This window comes from Nicotiana sylvestris, chromosome 1 (assembly GCF_000393655.2).
Source record: "Nicotiana sylvestris chromosome 1, ASM39365v2, whole genome shotgun sequence".
Classification (NCBI taxonomy): domain Eukaryota; kingdom Viridiplantae; phylum Streptophyta; class Magnoliopsida; order Solanales; family Solanaceae; genus Nicotiana; species Nicotiana sylvestris.
In genome coordinates, this window is record NC_091057.1 from 166736128 (window position 1) to 166752394 (window position 16267).

At 35.4% G+C, this 16267-nt stretch overlaps 1 protein-coding gene across 1 annotated transcript; it reads right to left on the minus strand.

Moving 5' to 3' along the window:
• Nucleotides 1-1677: 1677 nt before the first annotated feature.
• LOC104213338 (protein transport Sec1a) lies at nt 1678-13089 on the minus strand. The gene is made up of 22 exons (XM_009762830.2): nt 12867-13089; nt 11745-11803; nt 9729-9810; nt 9286-9364; nt 8862-8912; nt 8652-8748; nt 8503-8535; nt 8102-8230; nt 7616-7804; nt 7447-7530; nt 7272-7370; nt 7118-7188; nt 6203-6299; nt 5581-5706; nt 5389-5484; nt 4399-4515; nt 4234-4311; nt 3345-3553; nt 3094-3184; nt 2909-2998; nt 2207-2308; nt 1678-2096 (listed from the first exon to the last, which is right to left on the minus strand). The coding sequence occupies exons 1-21, from the start codon at nt 12937-12939 to the stop codon at nt 2255-2257; spliced, it is 2004 nt and encodes a 667-aa protein (XP_009761132.1). The 5' UTR covers nt 12940-13089; the 3' UTR covers nt 1678-2096; nt 2207-2254.
• Between the last annotated feature and the right edge of the window lie 3178 nt (nt 13090-16267).

Here is a 16267-nt window from a genome sequence, read left to right on the forward strand (position 1 = left end):
TATAATGGTAAATCTCATCATATACGACGAAGACATAAAACCGTTAGGCAATTACTCTCTAAAGGAATTATCACGATTGACTACGTAAAGTCAAGTGATAATATGTCGGATCCACCTACAAAAGGCTTAACTAGAGAGGTAGTTGAGAAATCATCGAGGGGAATGAGACTATGGTCGAGGACAAGTCATTGTGGTAGTAACTCTACCTAGAAGATTGATATCCCAAGATCTAGGTTCAAGGAGATCAAACAAAGTCATTAATGACGGTTCAATATTGTCAACTAAAATTTTGGTCCATTCTCGTGATGAGACAATGTTCAGTACCAAGGATAAAGCATTAAGGCCTTTTAATGATTTCTAATTTGATATAGGGTATATCAAATAGTGTATCTACAGGATGACACGTTTAGGAATCACCTATGTATGTGTGAAGTGTTAGCCGCTTCAGGGAGAATTTTGTAAGGCCAGTTCTCTACACACTTATGAAACCAGGGGGTGTTCATGGCTGAAACGAACACAACAATGAGAACAAAGTCGGTTATGGGTGATTGTGAATTATAGTTGTCTAGGTATACACCAAAGTTCGACGGTTCAAAGATATCAAATCTACCGATTGACCGAGTATATCCGATATAAGTTCACTATGGAAAGTTCAAAGGGAAACCTACTTATCCAGATGCAATTAATCATTGCTTGCGAATCACACAGTTTTTCATGCATATTTTCGTGATATAGCCATTCCCCATTCATGTGGGGGATTGTTGAGTTTTATAAGCTTATTTTAGCTTAAAAGAGGGTGAATGGAAAATGGAGGGAAAATGAAATATTTGAGTTTCCTTCTTTGAGATATTGTCCCATATTGGAGGAGGAAAAGACTTTTGATGGATATTTATATAATTGCTCTTCTTCTAGCTCTTAAAGAGTTAAGAAGAAGGCAAACCTAGCGCCGCCGTCATCGCTCACTCGGCTTCGGATTTCTATCGTCACTCGGATTTGATTAATTTTTTGGACCAAATTTATTTGTTAATAGTAAAAATTAACGTAATATTATTAAATATCCATTTTTTGTAATGGAAAAGTAATATCCTCTGCATTTGAATTTCCATTTTAATTTGCGTAATTGGTCATTTACGTTATGACCGTTTTACGTAACTGACCTCTGAAGAGTTGCACCTCTTCGTTTGAACTCAACATGTTGGGGTTATAAATAGTAGTCCACTCTCTCAGATTTTCCATACGAAAATTCTCCTCCTTTCTTCTACATTATTTTAACTACAAAGAAAGCAACAGTAAGTGTGATTTGCTACCGATCATTGTGTTCATTGATACTGGGGTTTGAAATACCGCTACACCATTGTATAATTCGTTCTATCCTGGAGGAAATAATCCACAACCTCGGGTACTAGGTGAGGATTAAGTTTCTTAAGGAAACACTGTGAATTTAGTGGGGTCGGATTAAGTTCTTTTTCTTTTACATATTTGTTTATACGTTATTTTATCTTCTTCAAAATTATTTTACAAATACATTTTACTAACATATATCATGTAATTGGTATTAGGTGTAGTGTTAGGATTGTATAACTAAAACATTGTGGCACGCAAATTGAATTTAAGTTCGATCACCTGAGAAGGTACCCGTTGAGCCAATCATCGACCAAAGGCATTAAAGATTGTCTATTGAAACAGAAAATTCATTAAAGAAACAGATACAAGTAATCTTCTTCCTTAAACACATGCCTTGAGACAAACTTGACCAACTAAATTTAGTACAATTACAAAATTCAAGAGTGCAATCTTGCTTGTGTTTGAAGTTTAAAACAAAAAAAACTAAGTTGCATTCAAACTCCTTCACTGCCTCATGAATGTTGGACGTAAGTTTCTATATCATTTTCCAATCCCAAAGATGGTTCTTCTACCTAAGCTGCAAGATTAGTATAAAAGCAGTAATCCAACTGCCATATGTAAATTCCAGTACCATGAAGCCTTTTTAAAAATTGATCTGTCTTTGCAATGAATCAAGTTCTTCCCTCAAAATCAATTAAAAAAGCATCAGAAACCAACAATGTGCTCCTTAAGTATATATTGCACCCTGCACCCTTAAATATGAAGAAAGTTGGCTTAGGGCAGGGGATCCAGTAGTTTCTTCAAATGGAAGAAAAAGGAGAAGAAAACATAAAACAACAATTAGTTTAGCTTTCTCACTGACCTTTCGGGTGTCAACCAAAAATGTAGTTTACAAATCCCAAATACCATATTAAATTCTGAGGCTATCTACTGAAAGCTCTTTCTCTGATAGCAATTTCAGTTTCTGTAAAACAAGATGAGAAGAATGAGTTCAGACTGAGGATATATTTCTCTTGACTATTTGTGTTACGAAGGCAATGCATTAAGTCATTTTTCAGATGTAAGCCATCACCATAGTTCCTAATTTTGGCAAATCTTAAAGCTCTATAGCCTGGAAAGCTGCTTCATCAGCAGATTGCAGTTACAACAATTTGGATGTTGAAATGAGGAGAAGGCCTATCGGAGATTAATGGATAACTTTGCTTGTATGCCATCATAAGCAGACGTTTTTTAATAAATAGCTTTGTTTGTATGACTTTGTAATGAGACTTTTTAGTAGATCCAAAATTCAGATACAACTAAAAGTGAAGTGGTTAATCTGGAATGGACCAACTTATCATATGTAAAACTTAAATTTTAGCTCATGAATCTTGGAGTTTTATCTTGAAAAACCTGAAGTCTCTGAGTGACTGATGCCAAGATTGATCATTTTAGGATGAATGTTTTGCAAGCATGTAAAAGAGTTATTCTACATCTTTTTTCTAGAGAGGAAGATTGTGAGAATTCTTAGAAAATCGAAATCAAAAGGCGCATCACAAAAAACTCCTGGATGAAGTAATATTACCGTGATGTATTGAGGTGGATCATCCAGACTAGTTGTGCCAAGGACCACTTCCCTCCTTAACTTAGATGTAAGTTTGTGACAAACCCTAAGCTGCATAGAAGAATATCAACAATATACCATTTCAGAGGCCTAAGCCTTCACTAGATGGAAAGCCAGTGGATGGAAATTAAAATTTAAGGTTTTACCTCAGATCGAGTTGCACCACCGATAATGAAAACAAATATCCGTTGTCCCATGTTCTTAAAATCAGTTGAAAAACTTCTGAGATTGGAGTCGCTAGAAAAAATTACAACAAAAAGCACAAGACAAGGTGAGGAAAGCATAATGAACTCATGTTTCTGAAAAGTGACAATATTTTTATAATGAAATCAACGAGGTCTGGATCTTCAAGGATTTAAAAAAAAAATCTATCAAAGACAATATTCCACGGGGAAACCTTGAATATCCATCGTCAGAAGTACGAGAACGTGCCCAATTTGGCGTCCTTCTTGATCTCACTGAGCGTGGATTAGTAGATTCAGCAGTCTTTGGTGGGGCATTCCTTGCAGAAGATCCATTGACCTCACGAGTTGCTGGTTGAGGACTGTTCATGCATTGATAATCATCTTTAGGCAAGTCACCTTTACACATTTTCTCAACCAACTCCTGGAAGAAGCGGATTGGTTATATGATTTAGTAAGTATGAAGTATGAGCTAAGCCATTTGAAGAGCTATTTGATTAAACATTAAAGCATTCAGAAAGTTGGAAACTAATGGAAGCTGAATGTATCCGCTGTCGCACAATGGCAGTTTAAAAAGCATCTTTTGTGAAAGCATCATGCCCGCTTTCTAAGCATTGTATTTCCCAAACTCTAAAATAGAGTTCCAATAAGAAAGGTGAGGTCAATTGGACCTTGCGATTCCAAGTATGGAAGTTTCTGGAATATAATTTAGAACCCTCCAGTGGTATTAAGGTAAATTGGTCCTTAAGCAAATTCCATTTTAAATAAAGTACTGGGAAGGTATCTTCTATTGGGCGCATAAATAAGATCTTCCAGTCAAATTACCCTCTAATATTTTCCGTGGATTAAGTCAGTCAATTAGGACTTAAATTCTACAGTTCATGTAGAAATTTGAAGTTAAAACCTATCTGGTCACAAGTCAACCATTAGTTTCCTGTTCCAACACTAAAAGTCAACTTAATCTAGATTAATCACAGCTGGCAGCAGAAACTGCAACACTCTTACACTAACAATCTTAAAGCACTAAACTAAAGATGAAAATATCTTGTCAGTTAACTTCTGCAAAATTAAATTCAAGGAGGATTAGGAAGTCTTAAAACGAACCTCTATCACGGGATAAAATCGAAATAACTGCCATGTTTCTTCCTCTCCAGTTCGATCCTGTCTAGCTGCTTTCCCTTTCTAATATGCAAGCAACAAATTCTAGCAACTGTCAGGTCTCATTTTAGCATAATGAGCTGAAGTCTCCAGGGAAGTTTTAATGTTTACCTTTTGTGAATCAAACTTCAGGGAGAAGCTTCCACTTGACGCCTTCCGTTTTTCTGAACCCTCTAGCATTCTCATATTTTTCACAGCCTTCATATCCTCAGGTGACAGTTTTGCTAACTAAGAGAAAAAAAAGTATCTATATTAAAACTTTCAAAGGTTCCTTAGCTTCAATTTGCTGTACAGATGAACCAATATAAAGTATATCCATGCATTTGAGACAATGAATTACAACTTTAAAAGTTGATTCTAGGACTAGAATATGGATAAATGGATGAGAGATGAATTACCCTTGTGCATGAAAATGTAACTTGACCAACAATATTTTCTTATGGCATAAAAACATCTGGTTGAGAACTTTTTTCTCAAATGGTTCATTCTCAAAATATTATCCAAGGAGGCCAGGAAATTCCTGAGAGCATTGATCTAAAAGGAGATAACTCATATGGTAAAATTGTTCCATAAATTAGAACTTTTCTTGGACCTACTCTTTTCACAATTCCTAAACTACATTCAGTGACACATTATAATTGTAATCTGATTGAAAAAACGATGCGAAAGGTCAAAACAGAAACCTGATCTCTCTTAAGCCGATTGCATTATTGCTCATAAGAACAACTTTTTCTTAGTTTTTTTTTCTTTTTCTTTTTTTTATTGTATTATTTGGAACACCGCGTAGAAATCCCAACATTTTAACTTGGAAAAATTTATTGTTTGTGACGTCCTATATCATATTCTTCCGACACTTATGGCTTCTTTAGTGATTTCTGGGCATCATCTTTCTCAATGGATTACCGAAACCATTCCACTTCTCTTCAGAAGATTCTTTCTTCCCTTAAAGCAACAGCATGAACTGCTAATCCCCAATTGTTTTATTACGTGTCCATATAATACAGGCATGCAAATCCACCATTAGATCGTTGGAACAAAAGTTCAATGATATGCTAGAGACGGGAATAAGACTGTTTTAAGAAATAAGCATGCATGAAATACCTGCATCAGTTTTGCTGCTTTGTCGCCCTCAAATTTTTCTGGATAAACAGATGCATAAATCATCATCAAGCGTAATTTATTTTCACCTGCAGTATCCTACATGCTGCGAAGTTATTACAAAGACCATGCCTGGAAGTGGAAATTACAATGAGTTTGAATACTTGTATTCTGAGCCAGCATAAACATTATCACCTGCTTCGTCCTTAGAAAATGGATCATTTCCTTCGTTCCTGCATCGCCAAAGACAAGATCCTGCTCCAGCTGTCCAAGTTCCCGAAGACCCGTTTCTTTGATAACTTTATTAAGCTCACCTGCAATCTGATCAATCAAGCAATGAAATAAACTCCAGCATTTTATTGCAGGCAAGGTTCATCACAGTCAAAATTCAGTTGTTCCTAAATAAACAAAGAATACCTATACGGAATTCAACATCGGTAAGACCAATGGCATTGAGGCTGTTATGTCTCTTAAACACCTCAGTAGATTTTGTATTCAAATAAGATAATGACCATCCTCATAAGCTCTAGTTTACTGCCGATGGAGTCGAGAAGTAGCTGGTGTGTTGTTGGGGATTATACAAATTTAGAATACAAACCTAAACCAATGAAACTAGCTCCTAAGAGTTGTACATTCAAAAGTACGTCAATGTCTAATTTCTTACAGTCGGTCTCTATTCAAGTACGATTTACTTGCATTTAGAATTATTAAGTATTACTCCATAATAACTAGTTGTGAAGAAGGGCGAAAACGGTTAAGTTTGCTCTTTGAAAGAGAGGAATAAGTTTGCACATGGATCCAGTACAAAGGAACAAACCTCAACATGGATAGAGAGTCTCTCCTTTTGTTCATTATACTGTGGCAAAGCTTGGACCATCTTCTGCAAGTCTCGTGTAGATAATTCACCTCCATCTCTATGTAAAAGTAGATACGAGTTGAGTGATTATCAGAAAAATGGAAGTATCATGAATAAAATTTCGTACATCTACTCATCTTATAGCTAATAAATCACAGCTATGATCAATTGGTCACAATTAAAACAATTATAAGACGCTCTAGATTAATTACCTTGGCCTCTTCACTGCATTCCAATTATTCCAGTTGAATTTACAAGTAAATGAATACCTCAAAAAAAAAAAATCTAAAAGTACACACACATATAGAGTGCAACTGTTTCTGAAATGAAGTAAACAACTAATGTGCTATCTAAAAGATGTGTATGAAAAGCAAAAGCTATAATTTCAAGCTCAAGTCTCTGTCGTCAATGGCTCTCTGATCAGACAAGTTTTCCATGCTTGTTATCTGCCAGTTAACAGACAAAACCCTAAGAATAGAGTGTTAGCTTAGAATTATACCATGCCTAGATTCAGTGGTGAATGATTATTTGATGCTATGCGCTTCTTAAAATTATTGGTCCATAGTAACATGAGAAATATCATGATAGCATATAGTCAAAGGTTTCAGGCACATAACATGCTAATCAGCAAAATATGAAAATAAGAAACTGCTGAAATAAGCTACTTTTGAGATTGAGAAACTTGGCAGAGTCCCTCAACCTCTTGATACTTATTAAGTCTCAGAACAACATCTCATGCTGAACTTACTACAAGTTACTGAATGATGCATCATCCACAGACATGGAGCACAGTACGTACTATAACTATTATGTTACAGGTCCCTCACAAATTTACCAAAGGAATAAAATTTTATCATTTACAGCTAAAACACCAACCTCTGCTCCATCTGTGCTGCTTTGTTCTTAGAAACGAAGTTTGTAAACCTGTCGTGGAGTCGTTCACTAGCCTGGTAAAGTCTTTAAGTTAGGAGCAGAAGTAACATATGACACTCACAAGCATCAAAGGAATAAGGAAATTCTTAAAACTTACATCAGCTATATGAGTATGCCGTAGCTCCAACCAAACAGGATCCTGATCTTCCAAAAGAACTTCCTTCTTCTCAGGTGGACCACCTGATTTGCTAGGAACCTGATGTGAGATACATTTCGATCAAATACCAGGAAAATCTTGATATAAGAGATCCAGAACATGCAGCAATGCGTACCTCATGTACGTATTTATTTCCATCCATATCAAGCAGGTCATGACACATGGCATCGTATGTCCATTCATGAATCACAGGAGCAATCTAAACAAGAAGATTTGTCGTTATATTAATAATAATGAAAAAAGACCGGGCTGACTGATATTTATCAACAAAATCATTTCAAAACCTGGTCAACAGATCTGTCCAGAATCAGTAATTCACATGTCTCCTTCTGCGGAAAATTAGGAATACTAGACCGATACATAGTGATATTGTTCCATATAGCTGTAGCGAGCTTTTCAGGAACTAATTCACGGAAATTTGTTGTTGATGCATCACGTCCCTTGGGAGCTCGATAACGCACAAAAGGAAATTCCTGGATGTAAAGACAGAGGTTTAGCCAAACTAAGTTGGTCACTGGGAACTGTAAGTGGAAGATATACAGAACTCGAAGACATATATGAAAATGCAACATCTTTTATACCTCCAAAGTTTCTTTACTTTACCTAAAGAGCAGTCACAACTGTACCAACTTTATCAACAAATTCTTTTTGACAGAATAATGGTAACATAAACTGATAAAAAGCTAGTACCAGTAGTCTTTTGGTTTGTACATTTTACATAAAACTTCAGATGAAAGAGCAAGTCACACATTTGTGAAGCTTAAAATTACCTTCAGTGAAGCAAAAACAGTGGCAATTCTTGTGGCCATTACATTCAAGCAAGCATCAGTACGCCGGGAATTTTGAGCACTTTCACCAAACAACTCTTCAAGTGCTCTTTCATGGTCAGTGACAAATCCCTGTGATAAAAGCTGACATATTAATAAAGTTGCAATCTACAAAATTCTTACATCAATCAACAGATCAACTACTCAATTCCAATTAGTTGGGGTCGGCTATGTGAATCTTCTATGTCCGTTTCTATCGATCCAGGTTCATTTCATATCTGCTGCATCATTTTTCACTCATCAAAATTGTAAAATTCTTCTAATGTCCCAGTTTAAAGACAGATATTGAACTAAATGCTCCAAGTAAGGCGAGAAATTGTTTGTCGAAATATTTGCCGAAGTACCTGGCTGTCTATTGGGAAGTACTCCAAATTCATCTGCATTGTGCAAAAAAGGAAAAGAAAAAAAATGAAAAAGAAGATTCAGTCAAACTTGTGAAGATATCAATTACATGATGCGCGCAGTATTGTAGACAGAGACACATGATTATTACCTCTCCTAATGCACCTATACGGGGTATTACACTTGTGTCATTCTTGATGCGGGCAACCAGGTCCTTAGGTATTGGGGAACTGAAGTATACATATGCTCTGAAGAAAATAGGGAAATAATAGAAGTAAGATGACAAGAACCAGATGATTCACTTTCATTAAACCAAGTGCGGTGCACTAGATTTTCTAGAGAACGAGATCCTGTCACATACTTCCTGTATAAAGGTTCTCTTCCTGACATATCGGACAAGAACATGACAACGCTGCAAATTCAAAATTTAAAGGTTAGTTCTCATTTTTTTAAGTGCTGCAGAAGGAAAAGGAACCCGATGTTTTGGACAAGAATCACTGAATTAACTGACCCGATGTTTCTAAATGCAAACCAGCTTTGCTCTTATCCAATAAAGGTTAATCAAGATATGAAATTCAAAATTATGACTGCACAGATGATGAGCAGAAAATTTTGGAAATGGGTACAATCATATGGTAATTTGAAGGTAAGGGTGAGGGGCAATGGAGGTGAAGAATAGAACATTAAAGATCATGTATGAAGGAAATACACAGTTCTCATGCTTTGTGTACAAAATCAAGCAGAGATGATTATGTAGAGAAGGGGTGTTGAAAAAAAGATCATACTTCTCCTTTGACGGCTGGATGAAGTATATAGCATCCATTGTTGGTAAAGGTTGCCTTCTTCTAAAAAGATCTTCCACCACTGTCATAATAAATACACATAATGAATCAGGAAATTTTCAAGAACTAACAACTAATGATTACATCGGGCTTTGGGACTCATTGCACCAGGGTTTGGTGACAAATTCAATAAGACTTATGTGACTGAACAGAACTAGAGATCACAGAGTCTTAACTTGTGTGGGGCCAAAAACATTTTATTTTCTCCATAGAAATTTATAAGCGGAAACATAACCTAATGAAACTAGTCAGCACTCACTTCTCATTGAAATATGCTCTTTATTCTTGGTTGTCGAAGGGGTTTGATAATTTTGTGAGGGTAGATTTGTCAACTAGAACTACAATGACGCAGACAAACTAAAAAATTCATTATATGCGAAGCTCACATGAAACTCCTTGGTCTGTGATATCAGCCATTTTGCATGTGGAAGACATTACTTTTACCGTTACTTTATCCATGATAAGAACCTGCATAAAAGCAGTTCAGCAGAGAATAAGTTCCAAAAAAGGGCAATTTCCCAACGCGCTCAAGTTTAAATCAACAGAACAGTCTTCCACAGAACATGTACCAAATAGCTATAGTTTAATGTTAAATAACAATCATGATATGAAAAGATATACGTTGAGCAGATACGTCAAAAAGATATAAATTGGCATCATCATATAATTAGATGTATACAAAGCACCATAGACATGAGAAGGAATTCAGTCAACCTAGCAACAAGGAAGTGAAGGTTGTGCATGGTGTTGAAAAGTCTTAGAGCATGACAGCAAAAGGCATAGTTTCAAGTGCAGCCTGTAACTCAAAATTTTACTGTCTCCAATTCAAATTGTTGTCACCAGAAACAAATAACAATGTTAGTTGATTCACTCAATCCTCCACTGAAGACATCATTCCTAAATCCCCTCTTCGATGCACTGTTTTGTATAGTATTTATTTGACAGTAGCAGGATGTTGCAACAACAGGGAAGCTCATTCGTTTGATCATACTTTTTTTGAATACCTCAACTTCTCCCCATATTAGTAATTGAAAATTATAAATATATTTAGACAATGTAATCTAGTTTAAAATTAACAACTGAAACGTGGGCAATAATACAATGATATTTCTGTATGAAAATTATTTTGAAGTATTGTGTTAACGATACGTCGTAGATTATCTAATGATTATTTTGTATTTGCTGTAAAATTTACAATGTGTATTGCCCCCGCTTTTTTATCTCTAAACAGTAAATCTATTTAGAAATGTCAATGGTTATTACAAAAGATACAGTAACAACAAGAACAATATACCCAGTGTACTCCCACAAGTGAGGTTTGGGAGGGTAGTGTATATGCAGACCTTACCCCTACCTTGTGGTAGAGAGGCTGTTTACAAAAGATAAAGTGGACTATCAATTCATCATTTTGGCACATATAGTTCATGTTGCATTCTGAGTGCAATAGAATGTATCCCGTACAGTCCTTCCCTCACCCTTTCCCTAGATTTTTGTTCCTAAAAGATGGAGAAGGGGTTCATTACTATAAATATCGGGAAGGCGAGGTTCTTAGCTTACAGTACAAGTGCCAAGCTATGCCATCTAAGCTAATAAGCAGTCTCCTTTCCTTAAGACGCATGCCCATGTTATTAGACAGTCAATCATGACTCTACATGCTATTTTTTATTTTACTTCAAGTTCACACATTTAATGTCATATCTAGGAATGGCTTAAAAGAGTTTGAGACCAATATGAAGAAAAACACGTCTAAATATACTTGATGCTTAATCTTGATAAGAAGTAATGTAATAGCTTTGAAAGTCATCGGATACCATAAAAAGTATTTGTCAACAGACACAAATTGATCATGCACACTTTGACTATTGACATGCTCAACAGGAAACTTTGCTCCGATACATGATCAAGCAATTGTCAAATGACTCAGATGACAAGTTAGAGTATTCACGTCAAATTAATCAAGTTGTATTGGGTAAGATAAATTATTACAAACCATGTATTTCAAAACTTGATAACATGGGTAAACAAGACATATTTTAGAAGTTTGTGTTGACAGCATAGCAAGCGAGTCTTGGCACAATGGTAGAGTTTCTCCTCTGATTCACAGTTCAAGCAGTGGAAACAACCTATTTGCAAAAATGTAAGGAGAAGGTTGCATACGGTATACACCACTCTCCCCCTAACCCCACTAGCTGGGAAGCACTTCATGCACAAGGTAAACCAAATTGAAGCTGGTAGGGCTCACAACACAACATAACAAAATAATAGCTTTCCCTAGACAAGAGATAAGATCTGCGAATAAGTATTTAAGACTATGAAATATAAAGAGAATATAATTGTTTCAAAGATAACAAATAAAATTTAACAAACTGATTTCATGTAACAAATCCCTCCTTTTAACATACCTTCCATGAAGATCTTGAATCTCCTGAACCTGAAGATCCAAGCATTTCATGTAATAGTCCTAGAACAAAAATACACCAACACGTCAGTGCATTAGTATAAAACCATTTAATGAAAGTGTAAAGCTCCATGCACACCCAAAGAGATCACGGGACAAAGAGGAGGAGAAAGTTCAATGCATCAGGAAGAATCAGTAATCTGGTGGTATCGACATAAGTCGATGCTGCAATAGAATTAGAAATCTTAGGCTACACTTCATTACTCCACATGACTTCTCTTCGTACATATTTCTTGTTGCCGGATTGAAAAGATGAGAGCAAAACGTTAGATGATTTCACTAGTTAATGTCTCCCGTTTGCATCTCTCTTCTTCCACTTTTCAATAGTCCAACTGCTTGGTGAACTCCACACTGCATTTATTAGAAGACTTGTACACCACATGGGTAAAATGGCTTTTATGGCCTAACTGATTTCATGAAGTGTTGCGTTGCTCGACATTAATTCTCTCTCCGCTACTCGTTGTGCATCAACGTTAAAGATTCAGCTTATTACATATTTAGGAAGGCAACCCAAAATCCACCAATAACTTAGTACAGTTGGTGAAGTTTCAAAGAGAGGGAAAAAAGTTGTGCAAGCCTCCACATACCCTTCCCCCTTTTTTTAATTTTTTTAAATTTAAGGCACTAAAGTATGAACCAAAAGGTTCAAAACTCATCAGCTCCTACTTAAAATCCAAGAAGTTATGGTCAAATCTGCACAAAGCATGTCTCTGAATATCCACCATGTTTCCTTTGTTGGGGGGGGGGGGGGGTAATTAGCATCTAAATTGCAATAGTTTTTTTAATACCAATGATTATAAGGTGTGACTCAAAAAATTTCTCATGGCAATTATACGACCTAATAGAAAAATAAAACCATCACACTAAAGCAACTGATTTGTAAAAGGAACCAAAAGGCATCGCATCTAATATCTGTCATCAGGATTTTAACGGACGGAAAGTCTTTTATCAAAACTAGTTGGATTGCTAGTATGCTACGAACGCAAATTCTCAAAAAAAATTGAGCATTGATTTCACAAGTGTTGAGTAATAAGAAATTTGAAGTAAATGCGATATAATTGCTTACGATCACGGCTGACATGCTTGAAATTCCTATACTCTGTGCCATGAGAGGACGTTTCTGAATCTGAAAATGACATTATTCTCTATGCAAATTCTGTTCTACGAATTTTTACTGAATTTTTCGAACATGCAGAATGAAGGAATTGAATTCGAAGTTTTTCTGAGAGAGAGAGACGTAGATAGAAAGTGGAGGGAGAAAAATGTGGGAGAGTGCGTTTTTGAAGGGGAGACTCGAAAGAAAGAGTCGTTAAAACTTCGTGGGGAAGCACAAAGAACTCTAACGGTGGGTTTCTTTGTGCATTTCTCTTTCTAGTCCTTCAATTCTTTCTTGTTTCTACTTATTCCTCCCTTCTTTTCCTTTTCTTACACAATAACTAATACTCCACGTGTTTCAATTTTGACGAAGTAGTTTGACTCGATTCAGAATTTAAGAGTAAAAAATAATTTTTGAAATTTGTGATTTTAAAAATTCAAGGGAAAAAGTTTTATAGGGCCATGATATTTATGTGGTTATAAAAATTTCTCATTAAAAGTAAAATAAAGAGTTGAGTTATTTTCAATTGTAGAAATATTTTATTCTTTTTTAAATAGACTGATAAGGAAATTGTGTTATTTAAATTGAACGAAGGAAGTATTATTTCATTTTCCTTTCTCATTTTGCATGCCAAAATCTCCTTAGCCCTTATCCACTAGCGGCCAATTTGCATCCCAAAATGTTTTAAGTACTTTGCAAATCATTCATTTGTTGGGATGATAATGATTACTAACTTTTAAATTCCTTACAATTAAAAATTAAATTTTCGATAATATTTTATTGGTGAGTAACAGTGAAACTGAGGATCTCAATTTACTTAAGTACGAAGTAATTGTTGGGTTTTTGTTATTAATAACAAAAGATGTCTGAATGGAAAACGGTGGGAAAAGAAATGGAGGGAAGTGAAATTTTGAATTAGTTCATTTTACTGATGCACTTTGTCCCTCATTGGAAGAAGGAAAGAAAATCTTTGTGTATATATATATATATATATATATATATATATATATATATATATATATATATATATATAGAAGCTCATCTTCTAGCTCTTAAAGAGTTAAGAAGAAGTGATGTCTCGCGTCGTCGCTCGCTCGGCTTCGGCTTCGGCATTGTGAGGGGATTAAATTCCTTAAGGAAGCACAAAGAACTTGTGGGCTCAGAATTATTTCTGCTTTGTTTTTTAAACTAATGTTTGTTGATTTACTGTTTTTTGAATACAAACTGTTTACAAGCTTAAGGAATTTAAATTATGTATTCATTTTACTTTCTGGTTTAGCAGACTAAAATCGTACTGATTTTCTACTCATGTTCTGGAGATTAAAATCTTCAGATTTTCTACTCCAGTTTGAGATTAAAGTCTTGGTGACTTTCTACTCAATCCGAGATATAAAAACTCGGTTGTTTGTATTCGGTTTGAAGATATAAAAACTTCACCGGGATACTAATTTTGTTTGTGTCAATTTATTTTATAGAAAAATGACAATAAGTATGGAACAACAAAGTGGTTCTACTACTGCTGCAATGACTACGACGTCTTCAAGTCGCACAATACCTAGATCGGCAATGGCACCGGCAGAAAAGCTCGAAAAATTTTCCGGCATGAACTTCAAATGCTGGCAGCAGAAAATGTTCTTCTACCTGACCACTCTTAGTCAACAACGCTTTATTAGTGAGGACGTTCCAGTCTTGGGAGAAGAGACTCCGGATAATGAGCGATTTGTGATCACGGAGGCATGGAAGCATTTTGACTTCTTGTGCAAAAATTATATATTGAGTTGTTTGGAAGATGGCTTGTACAACGTTTACAGTATCATGGAGACTTCGAAAGAGTTGTGGAACTCTCTTGAAAAGAAGTATAAAATGGAAGATGCTGGACTAAAGAAATTTGTTGCCTCAAAATTCTTGGACTTGAAAATGGTGGACAATAAGTCTGTCATAACTCAATTTCAAGAATTACAAGTCATCGTTCATGACCTCATTGCCGAAGGTATAAATCGAATCAATATTTTTATTAAAGATATTGATTATATTATTAATCCTAAATTTATGATTGTAGGTATGGTCATAAATGAAGCGTTTCAAGTTGCGGCATTTATTGAAAAGTTGCCACCAATGTGAAAGGACTTTAAGAATTACTTGAAACATAAGCGCAAGGAGATGACGCCTGAAGACCTTATTGTTCGCCTAAGGATTGAAGAGGACAACAATGCTGCAGAAAAGAAGTGTCGTGGAAATTCAACAATAATGGGCGCAAATATTGTTGAGGAAGCTTCGACAAGCAAAAAGAGAAAGAAGCCGTCTGGACCAAAGAATTACCCAAGCAAAAAGAAGTTCAAAGGTAATTGCCACAACTGTGAAAATGTTGGACACAAGGCTGTTGAATGTTGTGCACCAAAGACGGACAAAAAGAAAAGGCAAGCAAATTTGTTTAAGAAGAATGATGAAATAGACGATTTATGTGCCATGCTTTCAGAATGCAACCTAATCGGAAATCCTAGAGAATCGTGGATTGATTCGGGGGCAACTCGACATGTTTGTGCTAACAAGGAGTTGTTTACTTCTTATGCTCCCACTGGACCCAACGAAACAGTTTTTATGGCAAATTTCGCTACTGCAAAAATTGAAGGAATGGGCAAGGTAGATTTGAAGATGACTTATGACGAGATTGTAACTCTAAATAATGTTCTTCATGTTCCTGAAATGCGGAAGAATTTAGTCTCGACATCACTTCTAGTTAAGAATGGCTTTAAGTGTGTTTTTGTTTCCGACAAGGTTGTAGTTAGTAAGAATGAAATGTATGTAGGAAAATATTACCTGACTGAGGGCCTTTTCAAACTCAATGTAATTGCCATTGATATGAATAAAATTTCAGCTTCTTCTTACTTGCTTGAGTCAAATAATTTATGTCATGAACGTTTAAGGCACGCCAACTTCAAAACTTTACGAAAAATGATTAATTTGGAAGTATTGCATAAGTTTGAATGCAATAACTCGAAATGTCAAATATGTATGGAATCAAAGTATGTTAAGCATCCTTATAAGCTAGTTGAAAGGAATTCAAATCCTTTAGACTTAATTTACACAGATATTTGCGACATGAAGTCAATACCATCTCGCGATGGGAAAAAGTATTTCATAACTTTTATTGACGACAGTACTGGATATTGCTATATTTACTTACTTAATAGTAAAGATGAAGCAATTGATGCATTCAAGAAATACAAAAATGAAGTTGAAACGCAACTAAATAAAAAAATCAAAATGATAAGAAGTGATAAGGGCGGCAAATATGAATCTCCTTTTGAAGAAATATGTTTTGAAAATGGCATTATTCACCAAACAAATGCCCCATACTCACAACAATCTAA

Coding starts and splice junctions, on each gene's coding strand:
- LOC104213338 (XM_009762830.2), bottom strand. CDS start 12,939: ATGTCATTTTCAGATTCAGAAACGTCCTCTCATGGCACAGAGTATAGG. Junction 9,811..11,744: donor ATTCAAGATCTTCATGGAAG/GTATGTTAAAAG, acceptor GCTTTTATGCAG/GTTCTTATCATGGATAAAGT. Junction 3,185..3,344: donor TCTGACGATGGATATTCAAG/GTTTCCCCGTGG, acceptor AATTTTTTCTAG/CGACTCCAATCTCAGAAGTT.